General features: G+C 43.8%; 1 protein-coding gene and 1 long non-coding RNA gene across 5 annotated transcripts in view; one reads left to right on the forward strand and one right to left on the reverse strand.

Annotated features, from left to right (window-relative positions):
- Positions 1–22,698, forward strand: part of LOC116805971 — a 69,577-nt gene that overhangs the window by 43,208 nt on the left and 3,671 nt on the right. The window contains exon 3 of the long non-coding RNA XR_004365474.1: positions 19,698–19,906. This is a non-coding gene — a long non-coding RNA (uncharacterized LOC116805971). The remainder of the gene's footprint in view (positions 1–19,697; positions 19,907–22,698) is intronic.
- LOC116805970 overlaps positions 1–22,698 on the reverse strand; it is a 116,533-nt gene that overhangs the window by 22,680 nt on the left and 71,155 nt on the right. Inside the window, exon 1 of one of the 4 annotated variants that reach the window (XR_004365473.1) lies at positions 6,886–7,219. Coding sequence is in view for 3 of the 4 variants with exons in the window: in XM_032741399.2 (XP_032597290.1) it covers positions 7,371–7,804 (434 nt within the window). In the remaining variant the exon portion in view is untranslated. The other 3 variants (XM_032741401.1, XM_032741399.2, XM_032741398.1) reach the window with 3 other exon arrangements.

The raw sequence follows: 22,698 nt of genomic DNA on the forward strand, positions 1-22,698 counted from the left end.
CGTCGGAAGAAACAATTAGCGTAAAAAATACACATTGCATCAGCTTACAAATATTTTTGGAGGCTCTCGAACAACCCCACAATCCACCCCCAATGTTAATGCACAAGGCGTGTTCTGATCTTTAGTTGTTGTTGTTGTTGTTGTTCATGTTGTTGCCTCGTTTGTTGCCAAATAGTTTGCTGGCATTTTTATGCTAAAAGTCGACGAATATGCATTTTAGTGGCACTGTTGTATTTGTTGTTGTTGTTTTTTACTAAATGAGAGCATCATAGCTTGTAGCAAGCAGCAAGCACCAAGTTGCAAGCAGCAAGCAACATGCTTTGAGCGACCACAGCAAACAATTTGCTTGTGAATGCATTTTTAATCTGCAGCAAGCATTTTTGTGGCAGCAAGCAAAGTGATGAGCCTCAATGAAATCAAAAAAAAATAATATCTATATATATATATATATATCTATATATATTAACTGTAAGTGGGAACAGAACAGCAACAAGAATACAAAAAATACATATAAATAAGGAAAATAGATGGAGTTAAAATGCGATAATGCAAATAGCAAATTAAAAACGAAACACACACATGTTGATGGGGGATGGAGGGGGCCACCCGAGTGGCATCATCATCACCATCAACATCATTCATCATCATTATCATCAGCGGTGGCAACTGAAGTTGGGCTGCTAATTGAAAGCTGTTTGTTGCCTTTGCGTTTTGCAGCCAAAGACAAATATTGCCAATGGCATCACAGCTTTATGCATATTTAAAATCAATTAAGTCAATAAATAATAAAGACGACTTTAATGCAATTAAATATAGTCTATATATATATATATATATATATATATATATATATATACATATACATAAAAGAACTGCGGCAAATGTTTGCAAATGCAGCAATGCCACAAAACAAATTCAGCCGAGTCAAGAAACGCAATCAGCAAGGACTGCGACCCGTAACTGAACTCGGACATGGACACGGGCACGGAGCCGGACATGGACACCGGTGCCGCACCTCGTACCTCGAGTCCAAATGCGACACGCCTCGAGTGCCCTCCATGCAACTCTTGCGCGCCACGTTTTTCTCAGGTGGCCATTTAGACTGTGAAGCGGTTCAAAGCGGTGGCGCCACCAAGCACCACATTTTGTGACCATTCAAAACGGCAACAGCAACAGAAACGAATCTGTGCAGCCGACGATGAACTCAAAATGTTGTTTTTCTTTTCTTTTTTTTTTTGTATTTTGTATTTTGTGTTTTGTGTTTTATGTGTTTGCTTGTTGCTTTTTCTATATATTTTGTGGTTGTTGTTTTTTTTTTGTGTGGCAACGGGGCGTATGCGGGACACGCGACTAGCCATAGCTACACAGCTGGCCAGCAGTGCATGCCGCATGCAACGCGCCACAAAGCAGTCGACGAAGCATGCGGTTTGCACGCCACGGAAACTCACTCGGCCACAAAATCGGCCACAATGTGCCACAGCCATGTCCACTTGAACTACTCCTCGGCAAAAGCCAAAAGATAAAAAAGACCAAAAGTCAAAAGCTAACGGCTAACGGCTAACGGCTAAGCGAGTGGCTAATTTAATTAAGGCCACCAGAGTCTCCCAAACTCTGCTCATTCTGCCACCCAGCGCCTCGCTTCCTTCTTTCCCTCCTTCCCCTCCACAGGCACTTGTCTGCTGCAAGTTGTAGACTAAAAATGAGTAAATCAATTAAATTACATGCCACTTAAGGGGGCAACAAATCCGCAATGCATAATCTGCAAAGTCAATAAGCGAAAAGTGTTGAGTTCTGACACAAACACACACAAGCGCACACACACACACATGGCCAATAAAATGGGTAACCAAAGCTGGCAAGCATACAACAACAGGAATAATAAGAAACAATTGGAGCAGCAGCAAGGTTGCCGTAGAAAAATGTGGCACAAAAAGTGGCCGCGTGTCGACCTGCAAAAGGAATCAAAACTCGTAACTGTAAACACCAGAAATCCCCGTTACCCACCCAACACACACACACACACATACACACACCCTCTCAGCCTGCCACACCGAATGCCAAAAAGTATGCAACAAAGATGAAGCAGCGCAGAAGACAACAACAACACACACACACACACACACACACACACACGCAATCACAGAGGTTCATTCATGGCGTTGACCTCAAACTCAGCCTTCTCCTGCTGCTCATCCTGCCAGCCCCAGCCTCTGTTCACAGTTCCCAGCCTCCCAGTCTTTACTCGGCCAGTTTATCCTTGCAATCCCAATCGCCTCTCTCTCTGTGTGTGTATGTGTGTGTGTGTGTGCCAATTGTGTGTGTGTGTGTGTGTGTTGACTGCATCTTTTTGCTCTCGTTTTAGAAACTCCAACTCGCACGACATTCAAACAGTCGCCGAAAAAGAAACTGCAACGAAGCAAGGACGAATTTTTTGGCAATTTTTTCGCCTCTTGTCTACGGCCATATGTCCCGGTGTGTGTGTGTGTGTGTGTGTGTATGTATGTGTGTGTGTGTGTGTGCTTATGTGTGCTGGCTTTGCTTTTGCTCTGTTTTCTCCTACTCGTCCACATCGTTTTATTGCTGCTGCTGCTGCTGCTGCTGCTCGCAATGCAAACAATTTTTCCTTTTCTGATCGCATACACGTTACGGAGGCGAGCCGGGGTTCGAGTGCCAGTACTCGCACTCGCACTCCTACTCACACTCGCACTCACACTTGTGCGGCGATTCCTTGCTCGTTTTTGGCCACATGTTCCTGGCATGCGACAACTCTCTAGGGCGCCAAAAAGATGACGCAAATGCAAAATGGCTAAAAAGAAGCAAGCTGTGTGCAATTGGAGCAAAAGATATGAACTGAACTTGCCCCAAACAGGTGGCAGCTGTCTGTGGCATGCAAATTGCAGACACATTGTCAACTGACTATGTGACACACACAGCTTGAGACCTTCCACATTTTTGTTATTGTTATTGGTTGTTGTTGTTGTTCTGGTTGTTGTGGTTGTTGTGGTTGTTGTTTGGCTTGAAAATTGATGCACTCCCGCATTTTGACCCTTGTATCTTGTTTTTATCTGTACTTGCAATAATAATTTGTGAATGCCACCAATTATTACATTTTAGGTGCCGCAGTACGCAGTACAGATCAGCCCATTAATAATAATAAAAATAATAATCATTTAGCATAAGTTAAAGCTGCTTGTCAAGCTCAAATCGTTTGTCCAGATTTTGTTGGGCACTTCAATTCTGGTTATGCCCAAGTATTTTTCAACTCCACCGTTTTTCAATCTTCGTATGTCATCAGTTAATCATCAATCATCATCAATCAGGAGCTGAAACCGGATTTGGAATCGGAATCAGGATTATAACATACTCCGAGCATTTTCTTAGCCAAAAATCAAATGTGAACAGCGTAAAAAAGTTTGAAAGAATACCGAAATCTTGACCACAATTTTATATTGTATGTTTTACGTATCAGAATCGGAATTGTTACCTAAAACTCGTTTCGGTTTGACAGCCTGGCCTTAAAACATTGTTAAAAGCAATGTGGCCAATAAACTGCCGTTACGAGGCTAATGCTCAACAGGCTGGTATTCTTGTTGTTGTTGTTATTGTTGTTGTTGTTGTTTGCTTGGATTCCAGTCAGGATGACAACGCTTAGATTATATCAGAGTAATAGTAATGCCAACTCAATCTGCAGGAGATTCGCAGGATTTTTGTTTACGCGGCTCATCGAACGGCTTAGCCTTTGCGAGAGCAAGTAGGGGGACACAGCGAGGGAAAGGTAACTAGGACAGAGAGAGAGAGAGCTAGAATGACAGAGAACAGGAAGAGAAAGAGAGATGGAGAGTTTGACACACATCGAGCTAGTCACTATAATATATTTAACACATAACGAACTCGGGATGTTTTGGCTTTTGTAGACAACGCGGCGTATACATAATCAAACATGCAACACACAGTCCCCCCCACGAATGTTGTGATAAGCATGTGGAGCAACATGCAAAAGAGATGCAAGCTGGCTCTGAAGCTGTCGATGTTGTCGATGTTGTTCACGTTGTGTTCATGTTCATCGCTCGATGGGTGCCCCCAACGAAACCAAAAAAAAAATAAGAAAAAAACAGAATAAAGCAAAAAAAGCAAGCCTAAATAAAGGCAGAACAAAAGGCGCCAAGCATTGTGGCGCAGACAAATCCCGGTTTGTAAGCCAATTTGCACTTAGGCTTATCTAATGTCATATCATTTGTATAATGTTGTGTTGGCCTGATACTTGATACCTACTGTAGTATTGGCCTGTTGTCCCCTTACCACACAGCACCCCCCCCCCCCAACCCCCACCCACTCCACCACCTCTTTTCTTTTGCACTATGCATGGATATGTCTTGGCATGTGTGTGTGTATGTCTTGGCATGTGTGTGTGTGTGAGTGTTGTGCGTACGACGGCCTTATCCTCCGGGGTTCATTTCTAAGCTCATTTATGTTTATCACAAATGCGTGCCAAAGTGTGTCGTTATTCTTCTTCTTGCTCTTGCTCTTGCTCTTGCTCTTGCCACTCCTCTCTTCTTCCACTTTTGGCGTGGCGCGAACAAAAACATTTCAAATATTCAAAAAAGCCACACACACACACACTCATACTCACACTCACATGGCAATAACAGAGCAGCACTTGCTATGCTCGCGCCCGCTGCTAGGAGTGAGACAGAGCAGAGTGAGGGAGAGGCGGGCATGTTGCCCCACAGTGCTCAACTAGTCGAAGCATGTGCTGGCCGTAGAAATTCATCTAACGGCTGTAACAGGTAATTGAACTTGGGTTATATGGCGCACGGAATGACGTTCGGCTCAACAGCACTCAGCTCGTAGCTCGTAGCTCGTAGCTCTCAGCTCGCAGTTCAGCTCTCGGCTCAGTTCAGCTCAGTTCAGTTCAGTTCAGCTAACGGAAATGGAATTGAATGACGCTTGCCTCATGCGCCAAATGTGAGCAAATGTGCCCCATCCCTACCCCCTTTCGCCCCTTTCCCCACCAACGACCATAGATAGCAAATGCGTGCGAACTACATAATGTGAACATAAAAAGGATTTGGCAAACAACGCCAACAACGCACACGTGATAGCTGCGCGTGGGCCACGACAATTGCGGGGGGGTAGGTTAAGAAGGGGGAGGGGAACAGGAGTGAATGTGTGTGTAGGGGGAGAGGGGGCGTTGGAGTGCGTTGCGTAGTCAATTTCGAGTAACGTTTGCCCCGCAACACGAAAGTTGCAAATTGTATGCCATAGTTTCAGACACAAACACACACAAACATCAACATCAACATCAACATGAACATGAACATGAACTGTATTGTATTGTAGAGTGAATGTAAGTGTGTGTTTGAGTGTGAGTATTGAGGTATAGAGGTATATATAGATATATATATATATATATATATATAGAGGTATGCGTATGCGTATGCCAACTGTTGAATAATTCATGGCCAACTGGAGATTTGTACAGATGCTGCATGCAGATCCAGATCCAGATCCATAGCCATAGCCATAGCCATAGCCATAGCCATGGCCATAGCCATATCAATGGCACATCCACGGCAACACATTCATGCCACAGCCACGGCCAGATGGCGAGTGGCGCTCAGATGGCAGCTAAGCGCTTTTGATGCCGATTTGTGGCGCACATAACTGTAAATCGCGTATGTGAACAACGCATAAGCGCGTACGAATATAGCCGCATCCAAATGTGAGTGCCACTCACAACGACTCTGAATCTCAATGCATATTTGAGCAGCTCGATGTGAATGCGAATGCGAATGTCGATGTGGATGTGGCTGTGGATGCTGGAATGGGCTCGTTATGCGCATTTCCAGGGCAAATTACAGAGCATGGTTGCCATATGCCCCAAGCATCAAGCTTATCCTATTCATTTATCTGATTATCATTATGCTTATATAGTGCTCGCTCACTAATTCAAACGCTGCCGTTCCACAGGTGATTCTCTGTCCCGTGTAACTCGACTCTAATTAGGAAAGTGCGCTCAAAATTCAGATGGAATATACATAATAATAAAGCAACTAACAATAACACAAGTCGTTTCGTCCTGTGAAAAGCAGTAAAAGTGTTTCTCGCTTGAAATGCAGTTTTTCTTTTAAAGTTCAAAACATGACATGACAAACATTACTTTCGAAAAACGGTTCAGTTTTAACAAAACTAGTTCCAAATTCCATTGCCTTTGATCGATTTGGATGTGGATCAAACCTAATGTTTGCATATTTAAAAGTAATATGATATTAGAGATAAAATAAAGACAAATTAAACATTGCTGCATTGCTTGGATTATTCGTAATTTCCGATTCTGGCTGAACAAAATTAGCGGTTCCCAATGTGAACGTAGAATTATTTAAGGAATTAGACAATGGCAAAATATATTCTAGAGTTTCTAGTTTTATTGTCAAATTTCCCTTTCGAAAGCATTGCAGACTTAAATGAGGGCAGACGGGGAAGTGCTCTCAATTCTTATGGTCGGCATAGATATTGAAGAGTAACAAATAAAAAAAACGAAAGCAGCTAATATATTTAGAATGTTTGAGCCTGGCTATTTAAAGTTTTAGATGAGTTTTCATAAACATTTTTTTGGTCAAGAAAATGTTTCTTCCACAACTTGAAAATGTCCCTTTTACCAATTTCCATTTCCCAATTTTAATTTATAATTATGCTCTCGAGAGTATCAGGGTTATATACGTAATCGGAATATTATAGACAGACGGACAATGAGCTGAATTCTCCATATTTAATTTACTGAACATTATTTTGATTCTAGTCGTTCATTGGCTTTTGGTGCATCTCACCTGCAGCGAGTTTAGCCCATTTCCACTCTCCATTTTCCTCTTTACGCTCTTCACTTACCTCTCTGGCAAACCAGCTGTGTCCTTAAAAGTCAAATGTTGCCATTCTGCTGTTTTCCGAATTCTCATTGTTGGCATTGCTGTGCTCCTGATACTTGCATCTCCACTCTGTGAGTGTTAGTGTGTGTGAGTGTGTGTGTGTAAAGCAATCTGGTGTCGAGTTTGGAAACTGGGGTGTATTTGTGGGGGGCAAGTGCCGGTTGCTGCGCTTATCCGGCTGTGGAGAACAATACTTTGGTCTTGGTCTTGTTGCTGACAGGCAGACCCACAACAGCACGCTACAGCTCCTTTCTTTTGTGTGCAACTGCATCCCAGCTTCAGTCCCAGTCTCCGTCCCAGTGCCCGTCCCAGTCCCAGTCCCCGTCCCAGTCCCAGTCCCAGTCCCAGTCCCAACCTCATTCCTAGGCCAAGGCCCAGTCGCATCGCATGCTGCTGTCAACAGGTGGCGCCAAGCTCCTGGCCAGCACGCACACTTCCATAAGCCACCTACGCTCCCGTCCCCGTCTTCGTCCCCGTCTCCTCCTCTCCATCCTCGAACATATCCACATCCACATCCACAACACACTGTGAAGGACGTTCAGTTTTCTTTCGTTTTGTAGTGTAACTTTTTGTGTTGACTGCAAAATTTGGCCTGCTCCTTTTTGGCAACAGTTTCCGCACGTTTTCCTCTTTTCTTTTGTTGTCCCCTGGCGACGGGGGCCGGGAGGGAGGGGGGCCCTTTGGGCACCATCGGATTCGCTTGTCGTCAGTGGGTATTATATCCACTTCTGTTTGGTTTTTTCCTTTTTTTCCCCCTTTTCTTTTGTTTTTCACTTTGCTTGTAGCTGCTGAATTTGTGTCAAAAATTTCGACAATTGGAATGTTTAGCCGTTGCTCACCTATTCTTTTTGTGTCCGCTTTGAAATGGTGAGCCATAAAATCTGCAACGATATATGCAATTTAAAAATGCATTCAATTAATATGTGAAATATGATATATATGATACGGAATATTGCATCGTTCAAACTAACATACATATATACGTAATAAGAAATGTGGATTTCTCTACAAATAAAGACCGCTTGAAAATATCTATGAAAGTGTGTAGACATACAACGCATATCTCGTCTTACAAGTGCTTCTCAGCAATATCATTGCATATTCGATATCTTCTACAGTTTGGTGTCTTAAGTATGTTTTAAGTGCACCTCAGCAGATGATTGATTGCCTGCAGTAGACACAGATTTATCATGAAACGGTAGACTGGTTTGCGACTCGGCTAAAATCGGTTGACGATCAAGTTTGCGATAAAGTTTCGCACCCGTTTGCAAAGCTTCGAATCGTTTGCACAAAAGCTCAAGTGTCGCTTTAAGCTTACGCACTTACGAGCGTCTTGGTCCCGGGCCCATCCATAAGCGAATTGTAGTTCTCTTCACTGCACAGCCAACCAAAGCACACCCAAAACAAACTAAACCAAATCAGCAACGTGGGTGGCTGGGGAATTGGGGATGGGGGAGCCATCAAAGTAGATATAAATCAGTTTATGCCAAAGCTGAAGTCCAAGACTGTGTGGCCCAAACTAAAGCACTCTTAAAACTACATTAAGAGCGCCAAATGCGAAGAGAATACGCCGAGTGGGAGTCCCAACAAGTTCTCTTTGCACCGCAGTAAGATGCTGCGAAATCCGAAGGGAAACTTGTTCAGCTGGAGTTGTGGGGGCCGCAGTAGGAAAATGGGAAAATCCGACGCATAAAAACGACTAAAATAACAGTAGCTGCTGCAGACGCGGGGCAGCTTCGGTAACCAGCAACCAGCAGCAAAAAAAAAGAAGAAAAATGGAAAAAACCAACAAAAAAAAAGAAAAAGAAAAAAGAAAAACTCACAAGGGCAATACAAAAATGGAGAAGAAAACGAGACGAAATGAAAGAAACGTGCGCACTTTGGCGCTGACGTCGATGCCGACGTCGACGTCGACCTCAGCAGCGCAGCTTCCTTATGCTAGTAGTGTGTAAACGTGTGTGTGTGTGTGTGTACGCTTACATACCGCCGTGTCCTCATGTGGGTAGACAAAACTTTCGTTTTCGTTCCATCGCCTTCGTTTTTCCACCAGCTCCTTTTGCTCATTGGCAACGGCAACGCCAAATCCAATGTCGACGTCAACGTCGACGTCGACGCTGACGTCAACGTCACTGTCAGCGCGCAGCTTCAATGCCAATTTTTCTTTTTCTCGGCCAGTTTTTCGCTGCTACCACATCAACGGCAACAAAAAAAAATAAGAGGAAGAAATTACAACAACAGCGGCCCAGAAATCGTACCAAAAAGGCATGTTGAAATGTGGCAACAAATAAATTTCTACACCAAAAAAAAAAAATAGTGCAAAAATTTCAAGGATACAAAGGATACGCGCAAATGGAGCAGCAGCTTAAAGCAGCGATAGCGACAGGGACAGGGACAGGTACAGAGACAGGTACAAAGATTATAATGAGACCGACGAGCAGGCGAAATGCGACTACAGGTTTAGTTCCATTACCCCACTTGCCCAATCGTTCCGTTGTGTTCCATTCCATTTCGTTTCGTTTCGTTCCGTTCCTGGCCAAACAAAATAATCGATCTTTGCTTCGTTTGCATTAGCTCTGCTCGCATGACTAACTCGACTAACTAATTGGTCTGCGAGCGTAATTAGTGACAAATGCTTGCGACCCACTTCATCACACTTCTCACACTGCTCACTCTCACTCTGACAGTGACTGGGACTGTGTGACTGTGATTGTGACGTCACACGCCACTTGCTCACACAAACCACCTGTAAGCTGAGTTGCTGCTGCTACTGCTGCTGCTGCCGCTGCTTTTGCTGTTGCTGACCAGAGGCGATGTCTTTATATATATATGACTGACTAGACTAAGCATGTCTATGTTTGTTGCTATGCATGCGACTACATGTCTACACATGTTTATACGCCTGTATATGTGTGTGTGTCTGTGTGTTTGCTCCTTTCGAGATAAGGGCCAGTTGTAGTCGCAGTCGCAGTCGCCGTCGCAGCCCGATGCTCGATGCTGCTGCCTCAGCCGCAGTCGATGCCGCTGTTCGCATAACAAGAAAAGAAAACAGAAAACCGAAAACCGAAAATATAAAGGATTTTCATGTGGCTTAGCTTTCTCTTTTGGCTTTCGCCGTGACGTGTCACTCCACAGTTGCTTTTATTGCTCTTAAAACTTTCTTCAACAGGTTGCAAGTTGTTTGTTGGCTGTTTGGCCTGTTGACTGTTTTGGCCTGTTGGCCTGATGGCCTGCTTTAAGAACGGGCTCTCTCAGCTGTTGTACAAAATGGACTCGTATGGAGGTTGACCTTGAGCACTAGCTAAGCGCTCCCATGGCAGCAGCCACCTAACGCCCGGTCAGGTCAGCCCCTTGTTATCCAGCCTGTCAACCGTATAAGCATCGACCCCGCCCTCCCGCCGTAGCCCAACCGAAGCCTGTTGCACACGCCACAAATCCTGGCAACCACATACACATAAATATATACACATGTATGTATGTACACGACTTTGTGCCCCATATCTATCTATCTATCTATCTGCCACCCTGTCACCCATCCCAGCATCATCCTCGCTGTCAGGCAGTCAACTATTCAGAGTAGAGCAATAAAATGCATATACTACATACATACATACTTCTATACATATATCTATACATGCATGTACATTAATCAAAAGTCGGCCCAAATTTTAGTAAATTGCCAATAATCACCATATTATTCAGAAAGTAGATTTGCGTCATTTTTAGTTGTAGCTTTCTAAATTTCAAGGTTTTGTTTTATATGATTTGTTGTTACACTTTTATTATTATTAAACATTAGTATTTGTAGACTTCACAAGCATTTTACATTGTTTTTATAAATTATTCATGTACTCAAAACATTCAGCTAAAGTGTAAAATAAAAGCTGAGCTACTAATTTCATTGAATTTCGAATTCAGCAAGCATTTTTCTAAAAATTATTGTTTGCATTGGCTGGATTGAATGTGCTCTTGTTTCTGGCCAGTCAAATTATTTAATTTATGAGAAATGCTTTCTTCCGCCTGTCGTTTACTAACATTAACTAACATCATTCTATTCTGTATACTCGATAAATCGATAACTGACACCATCGATGATAACAACAATCGATGCAAGGATTATCGAGACTTACTGGATAATACTGTTTTATACCCAAGAATTGTAGATCCCAATGGCCAAATTTACAATTCCATGCAGAGGTTCTCAAAAAAAAAGTTTGCTTATTGCTTTCAGCTCGATCAGTTTTCAATTGAACTACAATGATGATGACTTAATCGGGCAGAGGCTCAATAGTTGGTCAGAATGATCAGCAGACCGTTACGTATTACTTCTACTCCTCTGTTTCTCTCTCTCTCTGTGTCGCAGTTTGTGCGTCTCTTTCCCTGATAGATATCGAACAAAGCTCAAATTGTGGTTTCGCCAACGACGAGGTGTTTTTCATTGCAAATAACAATGCAACGAATATGTGTGGCATCGAAACCAGTTTGATAACTCTCAACTGCTCAACTGCTCAACTGGCTCGACAAACTGCCAGGGTTACTTCAATTTTGTTGTTGTGGTGCGGCTGCTTCAGTGGCTGCATTAACTATGTCTCGCTAAAAGATTTCAAAGCTCAGCTGCATTCATGCAGGCATACATAGGCGAAGGCGAATGCGAAGCCGAAGCCCGATGGAGGGCGGGGCAGGAGCGAAGCAGTACAATGCGCTGAGAGGTGGTAGGGGCGCCGAAAAGAAGCGATGCAGAAACTGAACTGGGCACGATAACGAAACCGAAACCGGGCACAACAACAACAAAAAATTGAATGCAATACAAACGATAAGGGAATGTGTATGGTTATGTGTATGTGTATGGTTATGGGTATGGGTATGGGTATGGGTATGGGAATGGGGGAATGCAGGGGGGAAACACAGCGACCGAAGCAAACATGAAATCCAAGTATTAAATTGCAACGACCTATATAGAAAGCAGGCACTGTGATGATCGCCAAAAAAACAAAAAGCAAAAAAAAAGTCGGGAACACACTCTTCATTATTATGATGTGCCCCCTTATCCTGTTGATACTCGTTTTCTGCACAGAAGTCAAACTAAAAAAAGAAAGAGACAGGGAGAGGGAGAGGAAGAGGGAGAGCGAGGAAGAGCAGTAGAAACAGAGGAAAAGAGAGCCAAAGATTGAGCGGGCTACGTTTAAATTGAAAAGTGCATTCTCAGCTCGAGCAACTAACGCAAGTTTCTTTCTCTCTCTCTCTCTCTCGCTCTCTGTCGCTATCTGTGTTACCCCCTCCCCAACCCCAATGAAGATGATGACGCTGGCAATGTTCATGCAACGTGACCTGGCGCACCAAAATGTTTCAGCTTGAGTTTTTTTTTTTTGGCAATGGCAATGACAGAGGAGCGCAGCACCCTGACGCGGAACTAAGTAAGAAAACTAGTTTGCAAAGGCGAATTCAGTTTTGGGCTTCACCGGTTTCACCTCACCGGCCCCGGCACCCCGTCACCCGCCATTAGCCCTTGGCCCTTGGCCCTTGCTGCGGCTGCTGCTGTTGCTGCTGCTCCCTGAGGGGGGAAACTGGTTATTTCAGAGTCCAGTGTCTGCCTGGTCATTTGATTGAAGTTTTTAGCACAATTTCACTTGGCCAAGTTGCTGTTGCTGTTGCTGCCCAATCTGCTGGCCATCTAACTCATCAGTTGGACACGAAAGGCGAAATCCCTAATTAGCAGTTAAAGCTTGATCCACTAAAATATGTGCATACGTCCAAACATACAACCGAACAACAGCCTGCACCTCAGCAGTTAGCCTTAACCTTAGCTTTAGCTTTTGTCTTAATCAACTCTGGTCTGGTCAAATCAAGGCGATCTCCCGACCTCACTGCGAATACTAGACGAAGACGTTGCTTCTCTGCAAATACTAGACGAAGATCTAGAAACAGTTTCTTCCCTGCAAATACGAGATGAAGCAGTTTCTTCAATCTAAAGTACATGTGGGAAGTATTTGTATATATATATATATATATATATATATATATGTACATGTATATATATATATGTATATATACTTATGTATATTCAGTCAGAAGCAACAACTCAAGTATCCTACAGACGCCTTAACCTAAGCCTAAACCTAAGCTTGACTGGTCTTTGTCTTTTAGCCTGTGCGTGTTTTTGTTCTGCTTCGCTTCGCATTGCTTCGGTTTGGTTTTGTTTTGTTTGGTTTTGTCAGCACCCTTAAGTGTTTATCATGTAAAACACCAAGGAAACATGTCAAACATGCCAAATATGTATGACCTACAAATTATGCGACTGCGACACCCGTCCACACACACACACACACAAAGGGCAAGAGGGAGGGAGTGAAGGAAACCCCACGCAGTTTGTTGTTGCCGGTGGCCGACTTGAGTCTCAGGCAGACGAGACTGGTAGAGAAGCGTAGACTCGCATGAACACCAGCAAATCTGGGATTACAGGGCACAACAACAATGGCAGGCAGGACTAGTATAGAGAGTATAGAGTACGAGTCCAGCAAAAGTAGCTGCTCGGAGACAAGAATGTCGTTGATTTTTTGTATGTAATAGGGTCTCGTCTTCCCAGGGTCTCAGACAATTCAGACCCAGAAAAGCCCAACAACCACTGCCACTTCCTTGTGGCACCCCTTGACCCAGGCCGGAATGTTTGCGTGTGAAATACTTTTGTGGTCGGTCAAGTATGTGTGTGTGTGTTGCAGACCACACACACCCACCCACCCACACACACACACACACGCACACACAGTCTAAGATATATGTGAGCATTCAAATTAGAGCAAATGCCTGAAAGTCGACGAGTCTATTACAATGTCGTATCTAGAATGTTGAGGCAAGCAGAGCAAAAGACCACCAGCTGGTCGACTATCTCTCTTTGTTTCTGCCCTGGCAACACAAACACATGCCACATGCCACTTGCCACATACCATAAACCATAAACCGTTTGCTGCAGGACGTCAAAGGAAGTCATAATTGGAAATTACACACATAATCATCACACACACACACACAACAAACGTTGATAGCTTTGCCCAAGACGACTCGAAGCAGCACAGAACTCAGAACTCTCTGACTACTATGAATTTATTAGAAATTCAAGAGTGAAATTCTCGGATTTCGGTTTTCGGTTTTTGGTTTTGCGGCACACGCAACGCCCAGCACGTTCTAGATGGACTGACCCCCAAATGTGTTAAGGGAAGTCGAGCCAAATACCCCGGGGGTGTGGGGCGAAGAGTGGGTTGCAAAGGTTGCCCTTGGGTGAAAGCAAATAAATTGGGGGAGGGATTAGTGCCGGGCCTCCAGTGTAAAAGGAGCAAGAAGCACGAGCCCGATGCCGAGTGGCATGCGTGTTGCGACGGCGTCAAGCAATTTCACTCGTGGGTAAGCCGCTCTAAACGTGGCATCATCTCAACCAAGTCTCGCAGGTATTATGTAAATTAATTAGCGCAGTCGCTCATGCATAGCAACGGCATAACCCTTGCTGCATTTTAATTCGAACTATGCCAACTAGCTGCGGATGTCAAGTGTCAAACTGTTTGTAGTTGTCGTTGCTGTGGATGCTCTGGTAAAAGATATTCACTCAAATCGCTAGGCACTAATGATAGCCACTTAAGCAGTCGCCTGGACAAGCTGCTAACCCGTCTGTCTGTCTGTCTGTTTGCCTGTCCTTTCACCCCGTCCTGTGTGGCTTGTGTCCCAGGTCGGAAGACGGAAGTCAACCCCAAAATGATTTTTAACACTTTTATGATACTTTTGTTGCTGCTTCCTAGTGGGCGCCACAAGACTCGACATCCTCTCGCCTCAACATCTCATATCTCTCTCTCTCTCTCTCTCCCACTCTCTGTCTCTGTGCTGCTGCCTTAAGCGTGCCACATGGGCGAGCATAAGGCATTCAACTGTGTGCGTGTGTGTGTGTGTGTGAGAGTGTGTGTGCTTGGGCACATTTATTGATATGGGCGGCAGTCTGTCCGTCTGTCCGTCCATCCTTTTGTGTGTGTTTAGTTTAGTTTTATGGGGTGTCCGGTTGCCGTTCCACACAAACACACAACGCACAAGAAACGGCAAAGTGGTAGGGGAAGGGGAAGGAGAAGGGTCAGGGACTGTAGGAAGGACATGAATCGGAAGCCAAGTCAAACGAAGTTGGCTGTCCGCAAATTAGCATGATATGTGCGAGTGCGAGTGCGAGTAGTGGGCTACGTCCACGATTAGGCCCATCAAAGGATTAGGCAGTGACGCCCATAAAATAGGCATGCAGCACGCCACGGGACAAATGGTGAAAGGGTGTAAGGGTGAAAGGACGAAAGGACGAAAGGGTGAGCAAGGGGTGCATTGGATTCAAATCAGTCGGAATGGGTTCGTTTGTTTGCCTGTTGGCTGCTGCTAGGCAAGTCATGGCAAGGCCAAAGGTTCAAAAGTTTTGACACGCAATTACTTGAACACATGTGGGATAGGCCTGTCTGGGGAGGGCAACAACAACAGCAACAGCAACAACAACAACAACAACAACATTAACAAGAGCAAAAAGCACAAGCAGAAGCAGAGAAGCAAGCGATTGGGTTAGGCAAGCCAAGGGGCCAAGGGGCAAAGGGCAAGGGTTGTTAATATCATTTTAAGTGATTTTATGATGAATTTGTGCCCTAAAATTCCAGCTCATTTGCACACACACGCACACGCACACACACAGACACTCACACACGCATATACACATCATCAACAACATCATCATCAAGTCCGCCTACTTTTGTGGGTTTTTGCCTGAAAGTTAGGGTAAAAGTTTTAGTGTGAAATTTTCACAGTAATTTTATAGGCGCACTTAAGCGGTTTGCCTCTTGGCAACACTTCTAAATCCTGCCTTTGCCCCTGCCCCATACCCCCCTTCGCCCTCCCCTGCCCTGCCCTGCCCTGCCCTCTTCCTCTCCCCTTTTCTATTCGTTTCACATATCCCACAGTTGGTCGCTCTATTTAGCCTGTGAATATCTACATAAATGTGTGTGTGTGAGTGTGGTTTGTGGTATATGTGTAAGTGTTGATTTTGTGGCATTTCAGCCTTTTTGAACTTTGAACTTGTTGGTAGTTTTAAGGATTGTTTTGCCGCCTGCAGGATTCCTGATTATGGCCCATCATAGGCTAATTCCATTTGTGTGTGTGTGTGTGTGTGTATGGTGTGTGAATGTGTTAAATTGCTTGTGCTTCATGTTATATGCGTGTCTTTATTAGCGTGTGACAAATCATTTAACTCGTTAATCGTTTGTTTTTCACATCATTCATGTCATCAGACTCGAATTGACGGCTTCTTAATTTGCCTGTGAAAGTTTTGGCCAACTTGTTTATAATTAAAATCCCAGGGGGGGGTGGTGAGGTAGTGTGACACTTAAGTTCCAATAAGTGCGTACCTTATTAAAGATGTGTATTTTGAACTTGCTACACTCGGCACTCTGCACTTTAGAAAATCGCCCTGAAAACTATAAAGTTTTCCTTGTCCTTAGAAATCATTTTATAAATGTAAGGAAAACAAATTATACAAATTGTGAAAGCTTTTTCCAAAAATATATTCCATAGCAATAATAATTTTATTTAATTTTGTTATTTAATGTTGTTATTAAGGTGAACAAATAGTCCACAGTTCAACATTATTACAATACAAGTATCTTTATCAGAATCCACGATTCTCACTTCAACTTTGACACTCCAAATAATATTAAATAAAATGGAAAATTGTAAATTGAGGCTGAATTGTTGGCAATTGCTGGCCTGTTTGTACTACACTATAAATAAGTAAATGCATTTATATATATATATATATATATATTAAGCTATCTGGCTCAAAGGTTTACCTTGAACGCTGGCAAATAATCCATTTGTTCGCTTATACGACGATATGAGCAGAAGAGCTAAAAAGTTGAATAGTTGCTAAAAAAAAAAAAAAAATGAAAAAAATAAAATAAAAAAAGAGGATCACCTTGAGGCTTGAGGAGTTTGTTTGACTTTTGCAACCCAAAAAGGCCATCCAGCCAGCAAGCAAGCAAAGTGTGTCTTAACTTATTCACTCACTCATTTCAGTCCGTTTTGTGTATATACATATATATGCATATTCCACTTATTTATTTTGTCTTTTATTTCGTATCGTACTTTTGCTCGCTCTTCATTGATTAAGTGATACTAAATTAAAGGAACCCTCAACTCGTCTGCCTCGTCTACATGCGAACAAAACTAAAAACAAAAAAAAAAACAAAGCATTCAATTATTTTTCAAAGTGCAAGAGAAGCGCGCAAATAGAGCAAACACAGGCGGAGAGTAGAGAGTGGAGAGTGTAGAGTGGAGACGGGTGAGCGAGGGGAGACTCTGAGCAGTTGAGACGGGTGCATTGATCCCAAATCCACAGAACAGAGAGCCCCAAAAAAAAAAAAAAAAAAAAAAACTAAAATTCAATTTCGAAGCCGACATCTACGAAAAGCAAGAATGAGCCGAAAATGATGTGTGTGTGCGTGTGTGTCTGTGTGTGTGTGTGAGTTGTTTGCATGTATGCGAAAAGAATGTAAAGCGTATTCGAAAACAAAAATGTTATGCTGTGTAAATCTAAAGACCTTTTCCTGCACCACCACAGCAGCTTTGACTTTCAATCTGAGAATGCATAGGCTTGCATGTGTGTGTGTGTGTGTGTGTGTGTGTGTGAGTATGAAAAAACAAAGGAGAGAATGAAATTGAGAAGCTCTCTAAGCAGAAATCACCAGTAGGCAGTAGACAGTAGGCAGCAGCAGCGTGTATCCCCAATTCTCTCCATCTACATCTCCATCTCCTGCTCCATCTCCATCTCCCTCTCGCATAGTTGCAACGCTGATCTTGCGCACTTGTACAGTCAGCCAGGGGCTGCTGTAGTGCCTGCCTAAAGCTTTGGCTCCGTTCGAGCTTTCGATCTATGAGAAAGCTAATAGCTTACGGGACATTCAAGTTTTCTCTATTTGCATAGAAATGAAATGAGCTCTCGATTATTAGCTGGCATTTGGCACGAAAATGTTCAGTTCACTGTTGGGGGAGGGGAGAGGAGAGGAGGGATTTGGCTCGGAAATAGGCGGAAGCAACAGCAGCAGCCAAGCAAAACAAAAAGCAACAAGGGGCGGGGGACGCAAAGCAAAGTCACACTGCTGTTTATCGCCGCTGCTGAAACTGCGGTCTTTGAACTACCAAAAAAAAAAATAAATAAATAAAAAAAATATTAAAAATTCTGCTGCATGGAGCAAAGCAGCGAAACGGGGCGAAGCCAGGCGATCTATGTAAAGCTGCAGTCGCAGTTGCAGTCGCAGTTGCAGTCGCAGTTGCAGTCGGCAGCGCTGCCGACGTCGTTGCAGTCCAGGGGGCATCGATAGGGGTGCAAATGTGCTGGTGAGCCAAACACACACACACACACATACAGATCGCGCGAGAGAGAGAGAGAGAGAGAAAGAGTGAAAGAGAAACGGAGTGAAAGAGAGACAGTGAGAGATAGAGGCAACTTTTGCCAAAAAAATATCACTTTTTTTTGGCAAATACACTCAACTCTTATGAAGCTCGCTCTCTCTTGCTCTCTCTCTCTCTCTTTCTCTCTCTGTGTCTTCTTCTTTTGGAGAGAGAGAGTCGCATTCTGTAAGGAGGGGAAGATCGCAGTCAGTAGTTTGAAATATGCAAGCAAGCACACACACACATACACACACACACGCACACAGAGCCACGCAAACAAAGCTTTGTATTCATGCATGTGTGTGCGTGTGTATGTGTGTGCATACTCTGCTACCTCTCTCCCTCTCGCTCTTCCCAATGGGGCAACAGGCATCCATCCATTCGTACTTCCTAAATTCTCAGTGTGCCCTCGCTAGGTCGCTGCGCTGCGATCACAATTGCAAGCTTCCCTGTGTGTGTCTGTGTGTGTGTGTATGTGTGTGTGTGTGTGTGTGTGTGTGTGTAGAGAAACCTCAAAAAGTTGTACTGAAGCCGTTAACCTCGGCTACGCGTTCGTCGTCCGAGTTTGTTTTTGGAAATTATCAACGCCGTTCGCCGTTCGCCGTTCGGTTTTAGCGAACCGCAAGAGAAGAGCTTGTCGGGGGCAGGGGCAGCGGCAGGGGTAGGAACAAACTGCGACATTGATGATGATCGGCACATGTGCAGCGACAGAGTGGCAGAGGGGAGCGGGGAGGGGGGTAGAGCGAAGCGTGGGCAAGGGGTGAACGCTTAGCGACCATAATGTAAATAAATAAGTGAAGTCATTTGCTAAAATGTTGGGAGACGCAGCGCAACGCAACGCAACGAAGCACATGTGAAGCACAACAATAAAACAAGCAAAAACAGCAAGCATTTTAGTCACATGCACTGCAGCGAGTACACACAAACACACTCATTTCTCTCAGTGTGTGTGTGTGTGTGTGTGAATGCGCTGCACAAAAATTACACAAAAATTACGCAAAAAAAAGTAAAAAATATAAAATCAAGAAAAGAAGAAGAGATAAAAGACACACACACACAGATGCACACACACACACACACAGGCGCACACTTGCATAAACTTGTTGGAGAGCTTTTGTGTAAAAAGAACAAGATTTGTGAGTTGCAATATTTGGCACACACAAACGAGTTCCGGGCCTGCAACTGCGCTCCAAACGCACCCCCCTCCCCCTACCCCTGCCCCTCCCCCCCACACACACAAGACCCATTTGCCAGATCCACTTAGTTGCCGTCGAGAGCGCATTTTTGAACATTTTTTTGTTTTTTTTTTGTATTATTTTTTGGGCACAGCTTTCTATGCGTTGGCAGGGCGCGCAGGCGCATCACAGACTATGGGACATGGGACGAGTGACGAGTGACGCGGGGAGCATGCGGCGGATGGCGGGGTATGATCGACGACGAACGACAAAAGACGAGCGGCGAGTGGCGAAGGCAAACACGAAGCTGAAGCTGAAGACGAAGATGAAGATGATTCCCCATTGGCGTCGCCCTTAAATCATGTAAGCCTCTTCCTCAATGTGTGTATCTGTGTGTGTGTGTGTGTGTGTGTGTCGACAAATCTGTTTATATTTATGTATGTACATATGTGTGTATGTATGTATGTATGTATGTATGTATGTATGTATGTATATAGAGACTTGCATAAGGCGGCCGCGTTGAAAGTTTGAGTTTTCTTTGCTGTTTGCATTTTGCACTTTGCATTTGTTCGCCAGATTTGTTTGCTTTGTGCCGAATTTGTGCGCGATTTCTCTTTTTGAGTGTATTTTAAGGCACACACACACAGACACACAGACAGATACACACACAGACAGATACACACACAGACAGATACACACACAAACATGAGCACAACACAACAAAGCAATGACGAAGGAGCGTACTAGATCAGTGTAGAGAAGAGTAGAGTTGTCTAGTGTAGAGTAGATGTTGATGCTGGTAGATGAAAGCTTTCAAATGCGTTCCCTGAGAAACCTCTCAGAGGGTAAGCAATTGGAGTGTTGAAGAGTAATCGAATAGTGTAGAATAGAGTGGTGTAGAATAGAGTGGTGTAGAATAGAGTGGTGTAGAATAGATGTATGCATCCAAGCAGCCTGCAACTAAGTATGAAAGCTGCGACACAGACGCATTAGTTGCTGAAAGGTAAACAATTGGACTGATGGAGAGTAGTCGAGTGGAGAGGAGTGGTGCAGAGTGTAGAGATGTGTGTGGAGCAGGGTTCAATTAAGTATTTAGATTTGAAGCTTTGACAGACGCATTACTGCTTAGAGTCTAAACAGTTGAGTTCTTTTGACCAGGTGCTGCAGTTGGTTGCCGAGGGGGCTGCTGGGGATGCAGGGGGCGCAACTGTTGCAGCCGATTGAGATGCAGTGGTGCGAAAGCAATTTGAAATGTTTTGAACACAACTGCATAGAAAGCAAATGCGAGGGCGTGGCTGGCTAAAGCAGACACGCACACTAGCGCTATCTCTGCCCCGCCCCGCCCCCTCATCTCACCCACCCTCGCTCACTCGCCAGTCAAAAGCCCTTTTTCCGCGTCTAGTAAGTATTAAATTATTTTAAAAATATTAAAAAATGACACCTTTTTTTTTATAGCAACACAGAGTGAGAGAAAGATAGCGGGAGAGAGGGAGAGAGGAAGAGTGAGGCTGTTTATATGTATGTGTATAAGTACATCCTAGCTGCATATATAGATGTATATATGTGTGGGCATATGTGTGGGCAAATTAAATTGATAAATGCATACAAAAGAACACAATGAAAAATAAAAATAAAGGTAAAATCGCATTAAAATACAAAATAATAAAAATCTATAAGTAAATAACTAGGCGTAGGCACAGCAATTTAATGTTTATATAAGCCCACAGCATACAAAAAAAAAAAAAACAAAAAACAAACAAACAAAAGAACAAATTAAACTGTATGTGTGTGTGTGTGTCTGTGTGTGTGTGTGTGTGTGTGTGCATAATAGATAACTATACGCACTGGACATGCCAAAAAAAAAGAAAAAAAAAAAGAAAAAAAAAAGAAAAAAAAAGAAAAAGGCAAAATGCAACCACCGAAGCAACAAAATCGAACTTGGCGTATTTGGAATTTGGCTGTACGATCTCTCAGCTCTGCTCGGTTCCTTAACCATCGCTACATAGACATCTGCACACACACACGCACACACACACACACAGATGTGTATATGTATATGTTACACATACTCTGTGCTCCAATGCACGCATTTTTATATGCTATTCCTGACTGCTGACTGACTCTCTCTCTCTCTCTCTCTACCTCGCTCTCTCTCTCTCTGCTGCACACACTCTATCACTCTGTCACGCTCTCCCACTCTCACACTCACACTCACACTCACTCCCTCTCTCTCTCTCTCTCTCTTTATCTCGCTCCCTCGCTCGCTCTAACATACACAGCACATGCTGCAAAACAGAGCAGGAGAGTTTTGGGTACGCACTTTGCCTACGGTCCATCCGTCTATAACTACCCACCTCCACACTCCGCCCGTCGCCACTCCCCACTGGCCACTCTGCCCATGCCACGCACCAAACATTCTCGTGTACAGTGTAGAGAATGGGTTGATCGGGGCGTATGTGTAATTTGGCGCCACCCGGAAAGCGTTGTTGCAAAACAAAACAAAACAAAAAGTGAAAACAACACAAAAATAAGGCGAAAAAAATGATGTCAGTAGAGAAAACGAGCAAAACAACCAGAATAAAAATGAACCAAATGGAAATGCACACACAAATATGCGTGCGTATGCGTGTGTGTGTGTGTGCGTGTGCGTGTGTGTGTGTGTGTGTGGCTAACGAAATTGCAATGGCGGCCAGCACATCCGGGCTGGCTCTTTCCCAGTCCAGGCAGCCTCCGCGTTTGCATTTTATTTTCGTGCGTGTAATGCAATCGGCTGGACAAAGTGACAGTCTGTGTGTATCTGTGTGTGTGTGTGCGTGTGTGTGTGCGTGTGTGTGTATGTGCAAAGTTTTGGACATGCTTTTTAATTTTAATGCTGTCATTTTTGTTTTTTGTCACTTTTTTTCTGCAGCAGCAGCAGCAGCTATTTTTTCGTTTTATAAAATTTTTAGCCATTAATTTTTTATATTTATTTTTATTATTTTTCGCTTTGCCCAGGCATGGGCATTTTTGTACATAAGTAAATTATATGCACATGCTTGTGTGTGTGTTGGTGTGTGTGTGTGTGTGTGTGTGAGTCGCGTTGATGTTAATGTTAATGTATTACTTGGCAGCCCACACAGCATTAACCGTTGTTTGCATTTAGTTGCCCACATACT

Source organism: Drosophila grimshawi, unplaced genomic scaffold (assembly GCF_018153295.1).
Source record: "Drosophila grimshawi isolate 15287-2541.00 unplaced genomic scaffold, ASM1815329v1 contig_848, whole genome shotgun sequence".
NCBI classification, from domain to species: Eukaryota; Metazoa; Arthropoda; class Insecta; order Diptera; family Drosophilidae; genus Drosophila; species Drosophila grimshawi.